Below are 15,131 nucleotides of genomic sequence, written 5' to 3'. Positions count from 1 at the left end.
CCCCAACCCCCTCTATCCGAGTGACTCAGCGGCTACCCCATCACCCCCTTCACATGCCGCCTGCACCAAGCATCTCCCCCCTCCCATCCCCCAGGACCCTCTTACTTGCTGCAGGCGGTGCCGGTCAAATGGTTGGTTTTATGTGTCAAATGTGCAAATGGGTATTATGGGTAATGGGCATTATGGTGTGTCTTATAATGTTAGGCTGCGCCCCCTTTTCATCGTGCAAGAGCCCTGCCTACTACAAATCGGGGGGGGGGGGGGGGCGCAAAACATGCCCTTGCTCCGGGCACCGTGGCACCTAGCTACATCACTGCCTGCAAGAATCTGTCACTTTCCTCTTACTCCCTCTTAGTGAGTGCAATTCTATCAGACTTACAAAGGATCTCCAGTTTTACTTGTTACTAGCACCTGAGTGCTAATATCATAGCATTTTTTTGTAGCCTACTTTTTCTGAACTTGAAATGTTACCAGTAACATGCACACCACATTACGCTATCTATGACGTGGCTTAAATGAATGCCCCTTATGCAATATCTGACCTGGGAACCCCTAAAAATATTTTTTTCTGGTGCCAATATATTATTTTAGGGTATTACCAATTTAGGAAACCTCCTATACCTGATAGTCACACCATGATGGCATAGAGACAGAGTAAAACAAATCAATGCAGCATTGAGTCTGGTATGCAGGGGAATTTCAAGAGAGGAGAAGACCCCCGCTGCAGCCTTCACTTTGGGCCCACTTCTCTCTGATGGCAGGTAAACTCTAGCATTAGCCGTAGTGGCCATTTTTCAAGTGATTTTTGTCTCTGGTGCTGAGAAGCTGTTGAAGGATTCCGAAGGGGTGAGTGTAATGTATGGGTGCAGAGTGTGCGGTATGGTCCCCCTGGACCCAGGGGCCCATGTGCACCTTGCACCCATTATAGAAATGCCTATACTGGTAATGCATGATGAGGTTTACGATAGCGAGGCTCAGAGGCTACTGCAATAAAACATGGCTACCATATTGTTACATGAACTCTATGTCTCACCTGATTAAGTGAAAGTGCCACAGCACCTTTCACTGTACCCAGTGCAACCCGATTAAGTCCTGTAATAGTGATCCATGCAGATGAGAGACACAGATCTTGTGCAGAGCGGAGTGGTCTAGTTGGGAGATATTTTGTGATAAGTAATGGGATATATGCTGGTACAGCATGGTTAATAGCTTTATATTCGAGTAGAAGTTTTTTATATTGAATACGGTAAAATACAGGCAACCGATGGAGGAACTGGCAGAGCGGATCAGCAGACAATGAGCATCTTGCAAGGAAGATCAGCCTAGCAGCAGCATTTAAAGTCGATTGCAGTGTCTGTTCTTGGGAATACCAGTTAGGACACTATTGCAATAATCAATGAGGAATATAATGAGTTCATGGATAAGAGATTTGGCGGTGTCTTGTGTGAGATAGGGTCATATTTTGGATGTTTTTTAGATGCACGTAACATCATTTGGAGACAGATTGAACGTGGAAACAAAGGAAAGTTCAGAGTTGAGAATGACCCCTAGGCAACGAGCTTCTCGGGAAGGGTAGATTGTCGAGTTGTCAACAGTTATCGATATATTAACACGGTAACTGTTCTTGGCTGGTGGGAATATAATTAATTCCATTTTGGAAATATTGAGTTTGAGGTGGTGAGAAGACATCCAAGATGAGATGGCAGAGAGTCATTCAGAGATTCTGCCCAAAACCACTGGTGACAACTCTGGGGTTGATTTGAGTATCATTCGCATACAAGAGATGAGGTATAGATTGAGAAAATCAGAGTACCCTAGATTGAGCCTTGCTGAACTCTGACTGACAGAGGTAGTGAAGAGGAGGTAGAGTCAGAGAAGCGAACACTGAAGGAGCCATCTGATAGGTAAGATGAGAACCAAGAAAGGGCTGTATCCTTAAGACCTAGGGAGTGCAGTGTTTGTATGAGAAGAGTGTGATCAACAGTGTCAAACGCAGCAGAAAGATCTAGAAGTACTGTATAAGTAGTGTGTAATGGCCTTTAGACTTGGCAGTTGCCAGATCATTCACCATTTCAGTCAGTGCTGTCTCAGTAGAGTGTTGGGAACGAAAGCCTGACTGAAGTGGGTGTAATAGGGTGTGAGAGATAAGAAAGAGTGTGAGGTGAGAGTAGACAAGTCTCTCGAGTAGCTTGGAAAGGCATGGGAGCTGAGTGATAGGACGTAGTTAGAGAGTTAGGGTCAGAATTGTGTTTTTCTGGAATGGGAGTAATCACTACATGTTTGAACAGAGATGGAAATGTACCAGTAGCAAGAGAGAGATTGCAGATTTTAGTTAAGGTTGGGATAAGCACAGGAGATAGAGTTTCAATGACTTAAAGTAGGAGGCAAGTTCTTGTGCAATGATGGTAGCCGGTGGGGGAGGAGGGGGGTACAGAAGATTTAAATGTGTTAAAAAGTCACTTAGGGTTTGTGGCATGAGAAGAGATGAGATATTGGAAGAATGATTGTTTGGCAGTCTCCAAAGCATTGAAGTAGGAGTGGTAGATAGTGGTAGATATGTGAGGAAATCACTCAGATTACGAAAGTTACACCATTGGTGTTCTACTTTACATGACTGATTTTGTAGTTGTCTTGTTATTTTGGAGTGCCACTGCTGGCATCTAAGCCTGTGTGGGGTATAATGGGAAGCTGGAGCCACTTCATCAAGGGCTGTTTCAAGATTCTGGTACAGATAGGAAACAGCATAGTCAGGAGAGATAAATGTAGAAATTGGTGAGAGATGTTGTTACAGAGAGGTGGAAAATTGTGGAAAATTAATATCATTAGTATTTCTGTGGGTTAGAGTAGGCTATCATGATTTCAGTGAGCTTGGGGTAATGGAGGAGATTGAGAGGGTAATGAGATTGCAATCAGAGAAAGGGAAGGGAGTGTTAGTAAAATCAGAGACTGAGCACAGCCTGGTGGAAACAAGGTCAAGGCAATGGTCCTCTTCATGAGTAGAGAAAACAGACCACTGGGAGAGGCAGAGAGAGGAGGTTAGAGAGAGGAGTTTGGAAGCATGAAGAGATTGTGGACTGTCAATAGTGATATTGATGGTGGAGATGTCAGAGGATAAGAAGTGGGGGAGTCAGGCAGAGAAATCTTCCAGAAATTGAGGTTTGGAAAGCTCAAGTGGGCGATAGATAGCAGCAGCACACAAAGAGAAAGGGGAAAAATCCTAATACAGTGAACTTATGTAAATGTGAGTGAAGGAACTGGTGGTAGAACTAAGTACAGGTATGTGAAGGATTGTGACAGTAATATACCTGCCCCACCTCCTTTACAGTTACCAGGCCTGGAGGTGTGAGTGAAGTGGAAACCACTTTGTGACAGTACTGCAGGTGAGGCCGTGTCTGATTGTGTGAGCCAGGTTTCTGTAATAGCCAGCAGGTTGAAGTTGTGAGAAATGAAGAGGTTGTGGATGGATCTTAATTTGTTGCAAACAGAGCGTGCATTAAATAGGGCACATTTAAGTTGCTTGGTGGGTGGTGGGAGGCATGTGATATTTATGAGCTTAGCTGAATTTATATAAGGTTTAAGGTGCGTACACACGGTAAGATATAGTGCACAATCTAGCACACTAGCTAGTTTTGAATAGCATGCTAGATAGTGCACCATATCTTACCGTGTGTACGCACTATCCGACGTACGATGCGCGCTCCCGCCGGTCGTCTGGCAGGGAGCTGCTCGGGTGAGCATGCAACTCAATTCTGGCTAGAAAGCATAAGATAGTATAGTGTAGTATAGCTGTGACGTCATATCGTATATAATATCTATGATGCACATTGTACATTATTTTAAGCACAAATCTTATGCTTTGACCACTGGGACTTCCCTGGGAAATAGTACACAATATCATACGGAACATAAATAGTACCATGTGTACGCACCTCAGTTACATCTGAGTGGGACAGGTGGTTGGGGCCTGGGTTTGGTAATGTGTCACCAGCTAATAAGATAAAAAATATATAGATAGATATAGGTGGATGCAGGGCCGGATTAACAATGGGCCTGATGGAGCTATAGCTCCAGGCCAACTCTCCAAATAGGCCCATTTTGTAGCTGAGGGCCAGAGCTTTCCAACGAGCCTGGCCCCGCGTCGCTAGCCCCCCGGGAACCGGAGATACCACCAGGCAAAGATGGAATGTTTTCCCCATAGGATAACATGGGACTCGCTAATTCCGACCTCCACCCGGTTCCAATGGCTGCCAGTTCCCCCTCCGGCAAAACAGAAGCTCGAGAACCCAAATCGTTGGGCCTTCAATCTGATACCAGGCTGGTCCATATGGGTTAATTGGTTCTAGAGATATTGTGGATAAACCAATGTTTTCATTTTGGAAATGTAATTTCTTGGCTGTTCATGTTGTTTGAGGACAGATTTCTCTGGAGCCAAGCGGCCCAGTTTCACAGGACCGAAATCATTCAAAGCCCACATGTAAATGGGTCAGTTGGTTCCAAAGATATAGCTGGTTGTTTGTTTTTTTATAGATTCTTTATTTTAAATTTTTCAAATAACAAGGGAGACAAAAGTACATGCATTTCGCACATCACAAGTACAAATGATAAGTAATATAACTATTTGTCTCGCATGTATCATAGAGAAACAAACAGAAAGCTGCATATTTTGTAAAAAACAGAAAGTCTCAACAATTATTAAACAAGAGTAGGAGGTGGGGGGAGGAGGGGTAAGACAAGGGGCTGATTACAGGCATGAAGGTACACTAACTGATACAAATGACTAAAGTTGAGTGATTCACAAGGGGAGTTTATATCACGTGCAGACAGGAGGATTTAGCGAAATGTATTCATTTGTGGATTTAAATTCAAGCCACGGTAACCAGGTGGATGCATATGTGGAATGTTTTTCTAGCGCAGAGAAGTAGATGTCCTCCATATGCATGTAAAAATCCACTCTCTGACACCATTCCCTTATCGTAGGGGCTCTAGCTGAGCGCCAGTGGACGGGTACCACCGCTCTAGCAGCGTTGCGAAAATGTTTCAAAAGTGAGTTCTTATTTAGCTGGTTGTTTAAAGAGGGGGAGTGGTTTTCTCTCCCCCTCACACCAGAAAATGAAGGGACTAGGCTGGTGTAAAAGGGGCCAGCCCGGGAATGTCCCTGCATGATCCTGGGACCATATTCCTGGGTAAGTCCCTGCATTTTATGGTGTGACAGGGGTAATATTTCAAATAGCCAGGACCTGCAGTGCTCTGAATACAGCCAGGCAGCCCCCTGCTTTCTGCTCGGCTGCCAATGGCTGTCATTTCTGCCCGGCGGCGGCTGTCCCCCAGTTACCACGAGCATGTATTCCCAATTGGCAATAAGCATGTAATCCCACATGGCAACAAGCATGGAACCCCTGGCAATGAGCATGAAACCCCTGGCAATGGGCATGTAGGTATGCAGCACTTATGTAGCATAATTTTTAATAGGCATTTTGGTGTTTGGCATAATACGTAATGGACATTATTGTGTGTGGCTTAACATGTAATGGGCATTATGGTGTCAATTTTAAATGCGCACCTTCGGCACGCAATGCCCATGTTTGAGCTTCATATTGTGCATTATTTATTAATCTGTTTGTTATAGTGTGTATTTTCAATCCATGTGGCAAAATGTGAATTTTGCTTTAATCTGTGTGGCATAACGTGAATTTTGACTCAGTCGGTGTAAATTTTGACTCATTCCATGTGGCATAATGTGTAAGAGGCAAATACAGTACAAGGGGGTTACTATTGTGTTGCATGATTTCTATAAGGGGTATATGGTGTTGTAAACTTAGGTGACCACATAAAAGGTGCTGAAATATTTTGTACCAAGTTTCAGCTTTCAGTATTTTTTTATGACTGGAGTGACGCCTCACCCCGCAAGTATCTTAGGACATCGGCATCCTGTGGGTGCACTTTTGGAGGGCACCCACCAATATATCTCCCTGCATTTTTTCCATGCCAGCCCCCTGCCTTTTCCAGGCATATAATTAGTTGAAAGTTTTTACACAAATAGAGGCACACCCATGAGCAGACCACCCAAACAGAACACTGGTCACGCCCCCCACATTATTAGGTGCTGGCCACAACCCCTATTATTGCACATAATAGGACCTTGATAATTTTCAGCTCCAGGCCCATTTAGACCTTAATCTGGCACTGGGTGGATGTTTGTGGTTTTTGTATTGGTGGTTGGATGTGGATGTGAAAGTACAAGTAGAGAAGTAAATAGAGGCTCATGAGTGTTTATTAGAGGGGAGAGGATAATAGAAGAGGCAATGCGGACAGAGTTAGTCTCAGGGAGATTATAGAATGGAAGAAGTTTGGTGAGAATTCCATGTAATGAAATGAGAAGTAACAGTTTGGTGAGCATGATCTGATTGTGTGTATGTTAGAGACAGGGTTATGTAGAAAGGATATGTGTAGTAATGATGTTTAGTAAGTATTGTATTTACCTTGCTTGATGTTGTTCAATGTTTTTCAAATGGATTAATTCCACTCCTTACTTCTCAAGAGTTTCACTTCAATCAACTCACATTAGTAATTGTACTTTTTCTGCCTTTCAGTTTCTACTCTGTCTAAGTTCCATATCACTCTGTCTTTCTCCATTTAGGTTTGCAGACACCATGGTTCTTGTCCAGTGAACTTAAGGTAACTGAAATGAGATGTTAAGATAGTTCCTGATAACAGAAGACATATCCTGGGCATTGGATCAGCTACAAAATGTCACAATTTCTCCAGGTCATCACTGCTGCACAGTGGTTTGTTAAAGGGAACATTAGATGTATCTTAGATTCATTGGGCAGAGAGGGAGACATTAACATACCTCCCAACATAACCCATCCCAGGAGGGACACAATGCTCTGCTCCTGGATTTCCCTCTTACTGATTGATTGCCATCACCTGTGTTATACAGGTTAATTGATAAGTAGTGTGTTTCAACACAGGTGATGGGAATCATACATTAATATTGGCACTAAAAGGCGTAAGGTTTTTGTTAGCTACATTTTATTTATTTCGTTTTTCTGTGCATCAGCCATTGTTTCTTAGCTCAGTGCACCAGTCAGAATTAGTTACTACAGAGAGGGATGCAACTTTCCTTGCACTCTGCTCTCAGTTCTTGTAGTGGCCCACCATCTCACTAATCTCTGTGCCCGGGGCTCTACCAGAAAGAGGAACACACCTGTCTAGGAAGGAGCTCCTGAGTCTGGTAAGACTGATGTATGATATACCTCCCAACATGACCCATTCCAATGCTCTGGTTCTGGACTTCCCTGCTAATGTATATTTGGCAGCACCTGTGTTCAACATGTTAAGTCATAAGCAAGGTGTCTCCACACAGGTGATTGTATCATATATTAAGAGGGAAGTCCAGGACCAGAGCGTTGTGTCCCTCCTGGAGAGGGTCATGTTAGGAGATATGCATTGATGTGAGTTTTCTGGGGTGCAACATTCCATTTTTAACAGAAAACCCTTCTTTGAAATCCTTTGGGTGCCAACGTTGCTGTGAGAGATCCTCAAAATATCCACTAAAAATGCCAGCGCCGCTCACAGCGACTATTGTTTTTTTAGGTGAACAGATGCTGGCATTTTTAGTGGATTATTGAGGATTGCTCACAGGAACGTTGGCACTCAAAGGGTTAACTTTGTTTCCATGTCCTTGGGGGTAGTAAAGATTAGACTTTGACATATATTTCCAATAAATATGATATCATTTGCACCTTCTAGCTGCCCTATATATAGGAATGTGCATTATAGTAATATAATACTAACCTTTCAGGTGCACATTAATCAAAGCAATAAAGACTGCCCTCTCATACTCCAGAGTTTTGATATAAAATTGATTTGAAAAATACCAAAAAGATATTTATCATTTATACACATTTTGTTGTAATTATTTTTATAGTGATAAATGGTCAAATCTGCAGAAATCCCTGAAATTTTAGGGAGAGACGAGAGGTGAGGATCTGATAATCAGACACTGCTTACAGAGCTTGGGGTGAGGCCACACAACAGCCAACAGAGACATGCCTCACTGTGCATGTGTGTGGAAGGTACGGGTGGGCCTTGACTTGAGTACTGTTGAACACTTTGTATGTATCATGTGACCAAAAAGTGCACTGCTAAAGGTGTGTACACATGGTGCAATATGGCCACTAAGCGATTTTTGGCTTATGATCACTTAGTTTTATATATCGCTCAGCGACCATATCCATACCCTCCAACATCTGAGGGGAAGAATTCGGTACACAATAGGAAAGGGGGCGTGGCCACTGGGAAAGGGGGCGTGGCAAAACCTCCTTTCATATACTTTCAATGGTAAAGTTGCTGAGCACCATGCCCCACTGCATATTAAATAAGTATATTTAATAAATAAGTATATTAAATATACTTATTTAATATTCCAGCAGCCCACCAAGCCACCATGTGACATGAGCTGCAGCAGGTGCTGGGTCGTGGGGCATGGTGCTCTGCCAGGTCACTCGTCAAAAAGTATTTACTAGTTACAGCCAGAGCCACACTTGCTGCACTTTAACTTACAGTGTGTGTTGGCAGCTGAGTGGCAGCAGGCTCCGACCTCCAATGGCATCGCCGGTGGCCGTGCGAGATGATCCCCCACAGTGTGTCTGTTGAGCGCCTGGCCACCGCACCCCTCACTCAGCACTTGATTCACCCCACTCAGCCTATCGCGCCCACAAGGGGCATGTGGAGAATGAGGGCAGAGACTGCCGGCTTACCCAGGGTGCGCGGTCCCGGCACGTGATGTCATGGCGCACGGGACCGGCCGCAATGTACCCTTGGGAACGGGGGAGAGGAGAGAGCCGGCGCACCGAGCTGCAAAAGCGGAGCTGAGCCCGGGGAACTAGGAGGGAAATTATGGCAGAGTGTCTCACCGCTGCAATCTGGAAAAATTCGGTACATTCGGTACAGTTGTAATTTGCCGGTACAGACCATTAAAAAACGGTACTGTACCGGCAGATTCGGTACAGTTGGAGGGTATGCATATCGCAGTGTACCATTTTTCTCAGCGACTTTTCAATTTTGACTGACAAGTCAGCACCGAAAAGTCTCAATCGCAGGAGCAGGATTCGGCATGAAAAGTCGGCGGTCGGGATCCCGGCGTTCAAAATCCCGACGCCGGAATCCCAAACGCCGAAATTCAGACAAGGGGGGGACGTGGATCGCCCCCCCCTTGCAGACTCGCTGCGCTCGCCACGCAGCAGGCCCGGTGCCTCGCTACGCTCGGCACACTAATTTATTCTCCCTCCGAGGGTGTCGTGGACACCCACGGGGGGAGAAAGTGTTGGGATTTCGGCGTTCCGGATTCCGGCGTCGGGATTTTGAACGCCGGGATCCCGACTGCCGGGATTTAAACTGCATCCCCAGGAGCATGCTCCTGCAACCAGCGACATGTACAGGGCTGGTCGATATTAAGTTAGCTACATTGAATAAAAATGCTGCTAGTGCAGCGCTGTGTGCTGAGCGATTTTTGCTTAACTGCATCACTCAGTACATTTGGCCCTCAGTCTACAGTATTCTAAGGGGGAATTTTCTAAGATGGGAGTTCTATTTCACATGGAATGCTGCTCTAGGCAACCAATCAGATACTATTACCTTCTAGAAGGCGGTAAATAAAAAAGAAGTAGCTTCTGATTGGTTGCCCATATCCAGGGGCGTAACTAGATATTCGTAGGCCCCATAGCAAAAGTTTTCAAGGGACCCCTATTTTGCAGTTGATGATGACAGATGTATGTAAAACATATTACTTATAGAGTAAAATGGGCCCCCTTCAGCTCTGGGCCCCTTAGCAGCTGCACCCCTTGCACCTATGGTAGTTACGCCCTTGCCCATAGCAACATCCCATGTGAAATAGAACTCCCAACTTCCCCCTATGTTTATATACAAATGTGTAAAGTGTTGCAAAACATTTGCCCAGAGTTACATGCTCTGCCATGGGTTAACATGCTCTGCCAGGGGTTCACATGCTCTTTGCCATGGGATTAACCTGCTCTGCCAAGGGTTACATGCTCTGCCAGGGGTAAACATGCTCTGCCCAGAGTTACATGCTCTGCCCAGAGTTACATGCTCTGCCAGGGGTTAACATGCTCTGCCAGGGGTTCACATGCTCTTTGCCATGGGATTAACCTGCTCTGCCAGGGGTTACATGCTCTGCCAGGAGTTACATGCTCTGCCCAGAGTTACATGCTCTGCCCAGAGTTACATGCTCTGCCAGGGGTTAACATGCTCTGCCAGAAGTAAACTCCCAAATCACGTGGCGGGCCCTCTGCAGGCCCTGGAGTCGGAGAGCGGAAGGACCTCTCTGATGCTGCTGCCACCATGCCGTCCCACATACACCCACATCCGCACTCCCAATGCTCCGCTGAAAAGTTGACTATGGCGCACTCAGACCCAGCGCACTCGCCACCAAACTGTGTGTCCAGACCTGGGCCCCCCTGACAGGCCTGGGCCCGGGTAAACTGTACCTGCTCCCCCCCTCTCGGCACCCCTGGTTGTGCATCTGTTCATGCGCAGGTGCGTTTCTGTGCATGTGCAGACAAAGGGTGTGTGCACCCACTGCAAACATTCTGCTTGCCGGGTGCACACACCCTACAAGGCGAGCGAGGGCGCCGGGCAGCCCCATTACCATATGGGAAAGCCCAGTGTCTCATGGGTGTTCATATGAGATTGCTGGGCGTTCTCATGGTAATGAGGTGGTGACGCAGGTGGGGGGGGGGGGGGGGCTGGCATCTGACATCACCCGATATCCATCCATATCCGTCCCAGCGTACACGCATATGGAAGTGACTTGAAAGTCACTTTTACATGCGTGTACTTTCCACATCTTTCGATGGTCGGCGACCACCGAAAGATGTGGGAGGTTACCCGCGGCGTATGATTGGATTGGACATTTGCAGGGTGGGGTTTGGTTGATTTGCAAGGCTGCGAATTCGCAGCCTTGCGAATCATCAGCATAACCCCCATAGTTTCCTAATAAAAAGCATCTAAATACATTATTACTCATTGGGAGGGGTGAGCCAGGAGTATTATACTGTGTTCTTTTATGTTTAAATACATAAAAGGTTGGTGTAGTGGTTAGCATTTCGGCCCCACAACACTGAGGGCTTGGGTTTGAGTCCCACCAAACTGTGGGCCAAATGTATTTAGGGAGAGATGTATCAAATGGAAAATGCGGTAAAACCCCGGTTTTACTGCATTTTCCAATGTATCAAAAATGATACTGCAGTGTAGGGTATCTTTGGCTGGCCGACGCAAACCCGCCGCCTCGCCGACCCCCCCTCTCGCTTACCTTCCTGAAGGGTCCTCCTGGACCCTGGAAGTTAAACCCCTCCTCCCCCTAGTGACGCAGCCGGACGTCCTTCCGGATGCAGGGGGGAGGAGGAGGCGCCAGGGACAGCTTGCTTAGCTGTCCCCGACGTGAGGGATGCAGGAGCCGGCTGGGAGGTGATGGAGACCCCCCGCACACCACATTCCAGGTATCGCGGGGGGCCTCCGTCACCGCATTGCAAGTCCAGATCGGTAACCAGTCTGGGATGAATGGCCATTGTCCCACACACAGGTACCGTGCCCTTCCATCTTCTGCTCCAGTTGTTTTTATGTTCTGATGTACTAAAATAAATTTATGTATTGAAAAAACACCACTGAAAGGAGTTTTTTCCTTTTTCAATATTACATGCTGAAATGAGAGATCGTTTTAAGTCTGGAAATTTTTAATGAGGACAAGTGAAAGATACCTTTATACACCCATTTCCAATATTGTCGATGTGAGTATGGTATGCTTACATTTCTAAATCACTTTATACACTTGTGGTGACCCTGGATGCCTGACTAAAAGAAACCGCTACACATTTGTTCAAAACCTCTTTTTTGTGAGTACGGTACGCATCAGAGATCCCACCCCTTTGATATTATTGGAATGGTATGGTCTTTTTCCAAATAAGTCTACACATGATCCATTCCTCTTTTTTACATATCAAGGAGCTACTGAAGATCCTTGTCAAGGTGGATGTCTTTAAGCGCACACATGTCCATTACACAGGTAAAGATGCAGCTTGGTAAGTGCACATATATTTATTTATATACTGTCCCAATTTTATTTCTGCTGTTCTTTTTTCTTTTTTAAATGTCTATGTGTCTGGTATTGTACTTTTACTTTAGTAGTTGGTGCAACATGTGCAATTGTTTCTGGCCAACTGCACTGCTTTTAACAGCTAATAATCATTCTGGTCTAAGGAATTTATAAGACAAATCTGTTTTGTCTACGAAACTTCCTCACTCCATACATTGGTGAGCATAGTACAGACTGGCCCTTATTCTGATCTCGGCGGTACGGCCCGCGTGCGGCCGTACCGCCGATGTTTTCACTCTGCACATGCGCAGAGGTCACTCTGCGCATGTGCAGGCGAAATCGCCGCACAAAAATTTTATACGCCGCAAAGGGGGCGTATAGGGGCGTGAGGGGCTTAATAGCCTCATTTCCCTATGCATACGCCCCGCGTTTCATGGGCGTTCCCATGCAAACGCGGGGCGTATGCATGGTAATGAGGCTATGACGCCAGTGATGGGGGCGGAAAGCTGACATCGCCGGATGTCAGCTCTCCGCCCCCATACAAGCTTTCACACGGACGATTGTCCGTGTGGTCTAAGCTTGCGTGAGCTGGTGGAGCGTGCGGCCCTGCCTTCGATGGTCGTCGACCATCGAATGCAGGGGGCAGCTCCCACCATGGTGGAGGCGTACGCCCCACCATTTTCATGCGGATCGCCAGCCGTCCGCGTACGGACGGCCGTGGCGATCCGTCTTGTAGGCGGGGATTGGTTTGTGCGGCCGGAGCAACGTATGCGGCTCCGGCCGCACAGATCAGAATAAGGGCCTATATGAGGCTTTTCTCTTTATATTGTTATTATCTGATGAATTCATTTTAATGTCATTGTGAAGATTTTTACCTTTTAATCTAGGCCAATTGGCAGTCTTTCTATGTATACTTTGTTTCTATGTTATTGTGCACATTTATTATTATACAGATCATTTATTTATGATTTATTGTATATTATTGGGTTGGCCTGAGACAACCCTATATTTATTCATATTGTGCGTTGGCTGGTATTGTACTTTTACTTTAGTAGCTGGTAGATCGCCAACTTGTGGCTATTTTTGCTTTGCAGTGGAATGCAGGTTTTTATTCCCCTTTTTCAAAATGTATATGTATAATGCATACTTGCCTACCCTCCTGGAACGGCTGGGAGGCTCCTGAACATCTGTCTGCCTCTTTGCTCTCCAGAAAGGTGGACAAGTCACTCGCAATGTCCAGAGTGTCTCGCAAACCAGGCCAGTCCAACTCTGCAAGGATGCAATTGCCACCCCCTGACATGCACTTCCTCCAGTTAATTTTGTCCTGCCCTGTCCGTTATTGTGTCATGCCACAAATTCCGCCCCTGCTTCCACAAGCGGCTTCCTCTCTCTTAGAGAGGGCAGCCTAAAAGTAGGGTACTATGGTATAATTGTTTATTTTTCAAAAGTTTGCAGAAACATACAATTGTGAGAGATAAAGTCAGTGGCATCACTAGGGTTGGTGTCACCCAGTGTAGTAACTCATGGTGTCACCCCCCCCACCCCCCAACTTTCTGTATGCAGGAGAAGGGATGCTTGTGCATGCAGTGAAAAATCTGGGGGCGTGACCTATCAGTGATTGCACCGTGATTGTATTGTGTACCTGCAGATTGCACATTTTAATGAACTTTGTAATACCCATTACACATACATCCACACATGATGCCCATTACATACTATATAACAAACCGTAATGCCCATTACATACTATATAACAAACCATAATGGCCATTACTTACTATATAACACACCGTAATGCCCATTACACATTTGACAAATAAGTGACACTTACCTACATGCTTATTGCTAGGAACTTCATGCTCAATGTCGGGCTTCATGTTCGATGCCAGGGGCCTCATGCTCGATGCCAAGGGGGACTGAAATAGCTCGTTGCCAAGGGGGACTGAAATAGCTCCTTGCCAAGGTGGACTACACTTGCTCATTGAAAAGGGGGACTACACTTGCTCGTTGCCAAGGTAGACTACAATTGCTCGTTGCCAAGGGGGGCTATACTTGCTCGTTGCCAATGGGAACTACACTTGCTCATTGCCAAGGGGTACTGCAATTGCTTGTTGCCAAGAGGGACTACACTTGATCATTGCCAAGGGGGACTACACTTGCTCGTTGCCAAGGGAGACTTCACTTGCTCGTTGCTAAGGGGGACTACACTTGCTCATTGCCAAGGGGGACTACACTTGCTCTTTGCGCCCCCTGCCAACGCCCCCTGCGCTCCCCTGCCACTTCCTGCTCTGTCCGTTTGAGCCTGTCTGCCTCTATTTTCAATTAAGTCTCCCACTGGACCACTAGCCAATAGGCGCTTGCGGTCCAGCAGCCATCAATGCTGCTTCTGATTGGCTGCTGGACCGCAAGCACCTATTGGCTAGCGGTCCAGCAGGAGACTTAATTGAAATTTAAATAGCGGCGGACAGCCGGGCAGATCAGGGAGCGCCGAGCGGGTGGGGGAGAACAGGGAGCGGGCTGGGGAGCCGAGGACTGGTGTCATTGGCGGCAGTGGGGTGCGGCAGTGTGGCCGATTTTGGTGTCACCTCACAGATTGGTGACATCCGGTGTGGGTACCCCCAGCACTGGATAAAGTACAAACTAATCTGCACCTACGGTAACTGGGATTTTTCACACACAGCCTGTACACTGTAGTGCAAAAGAAAATAGGGTAGCACTGATCACCTCACATATACATACCCCTTTTACACCAAAACGTTGGGTTGCACCTGGGTTTTTGACCCAGCTTCAACCCGGTTGCGACCTGGAATTTGTTACCTTTTAAACCACATCTTTACCCTGCATCTCCCCCCCCCCCCACCCCAGTGGAGACGGTTCCTGATTGCTGCGCCGGGCCCCGCACTGACACACTGGGGGCAAGCCCAGCACCAATGTAAGCTGCTGGGCAAACCCCGTGCCACCCCCCCCAGCAGCCACCCGCGAGGTGAATGGATGCCGCACACAGACATCCATTCACCTC

The 15,131-nt window shown here is 46.5% G+C and overlaps 1 protein-coding gene across 12 annotated transcripts in view; it reads left to right on the top strand.

Moving 5' to 3' along the window:
- LOC146058880 (uncharacterized) overlaps positions 1 to 15,131 on the top strand; it is a 72,907-nt gene that overhangs the window by 484 nt on the left and 57,292 nt on the right. For 5 of the 12 annotated variants that reach the window (XR_014470017.1, XM_083171088.1, XM_083171086.1 and 2 more), the window contains exons 2-3: positions 6,638 to 6,675; positions 12,022 to 12,098. Coding sequence is in view for 8 of the 12 variants with exons in the window: in XM_083171088.1 (XP_083027214.1) it covers positions 6,638 to 6,675; positions 12,022 to 12,098 (115 nt within the window). In the remaining 4 variants the exon portion in view is untranslated. Of the gene's footprint in view, positions 1 to 6,637; positions 6,676 to 10,821; positions 11,808 to 12,021; positions 12,099 to 15,131 lie in introns of those variants that run through there. The other 7 variants (XM_083171081.1, XM_083171083.1, XM_083171085.1 and 4 more) reach the window with 3 other exon arrangements.

The sequence above is a fragment of the Crinia signifera genome, chromosome 2 (genome assembly GCF_055691185.1).
Source record: "Crinia signifera chromosome 2, ASM5569118v1, whole genome shotgun sequence".
Taxonomy (NCBI): domain Eukaryota; kingdom Metazoa; phylum Chordata; class Amphibia; order Anura; family Myobatrachidae; genus Crinia; species Crinia signifera.
The sequence above is the reverse complement of the archived record's forward strand: the minus strand, read 5'-3'. Positions and strand labels throughout refer to the sequence as shown.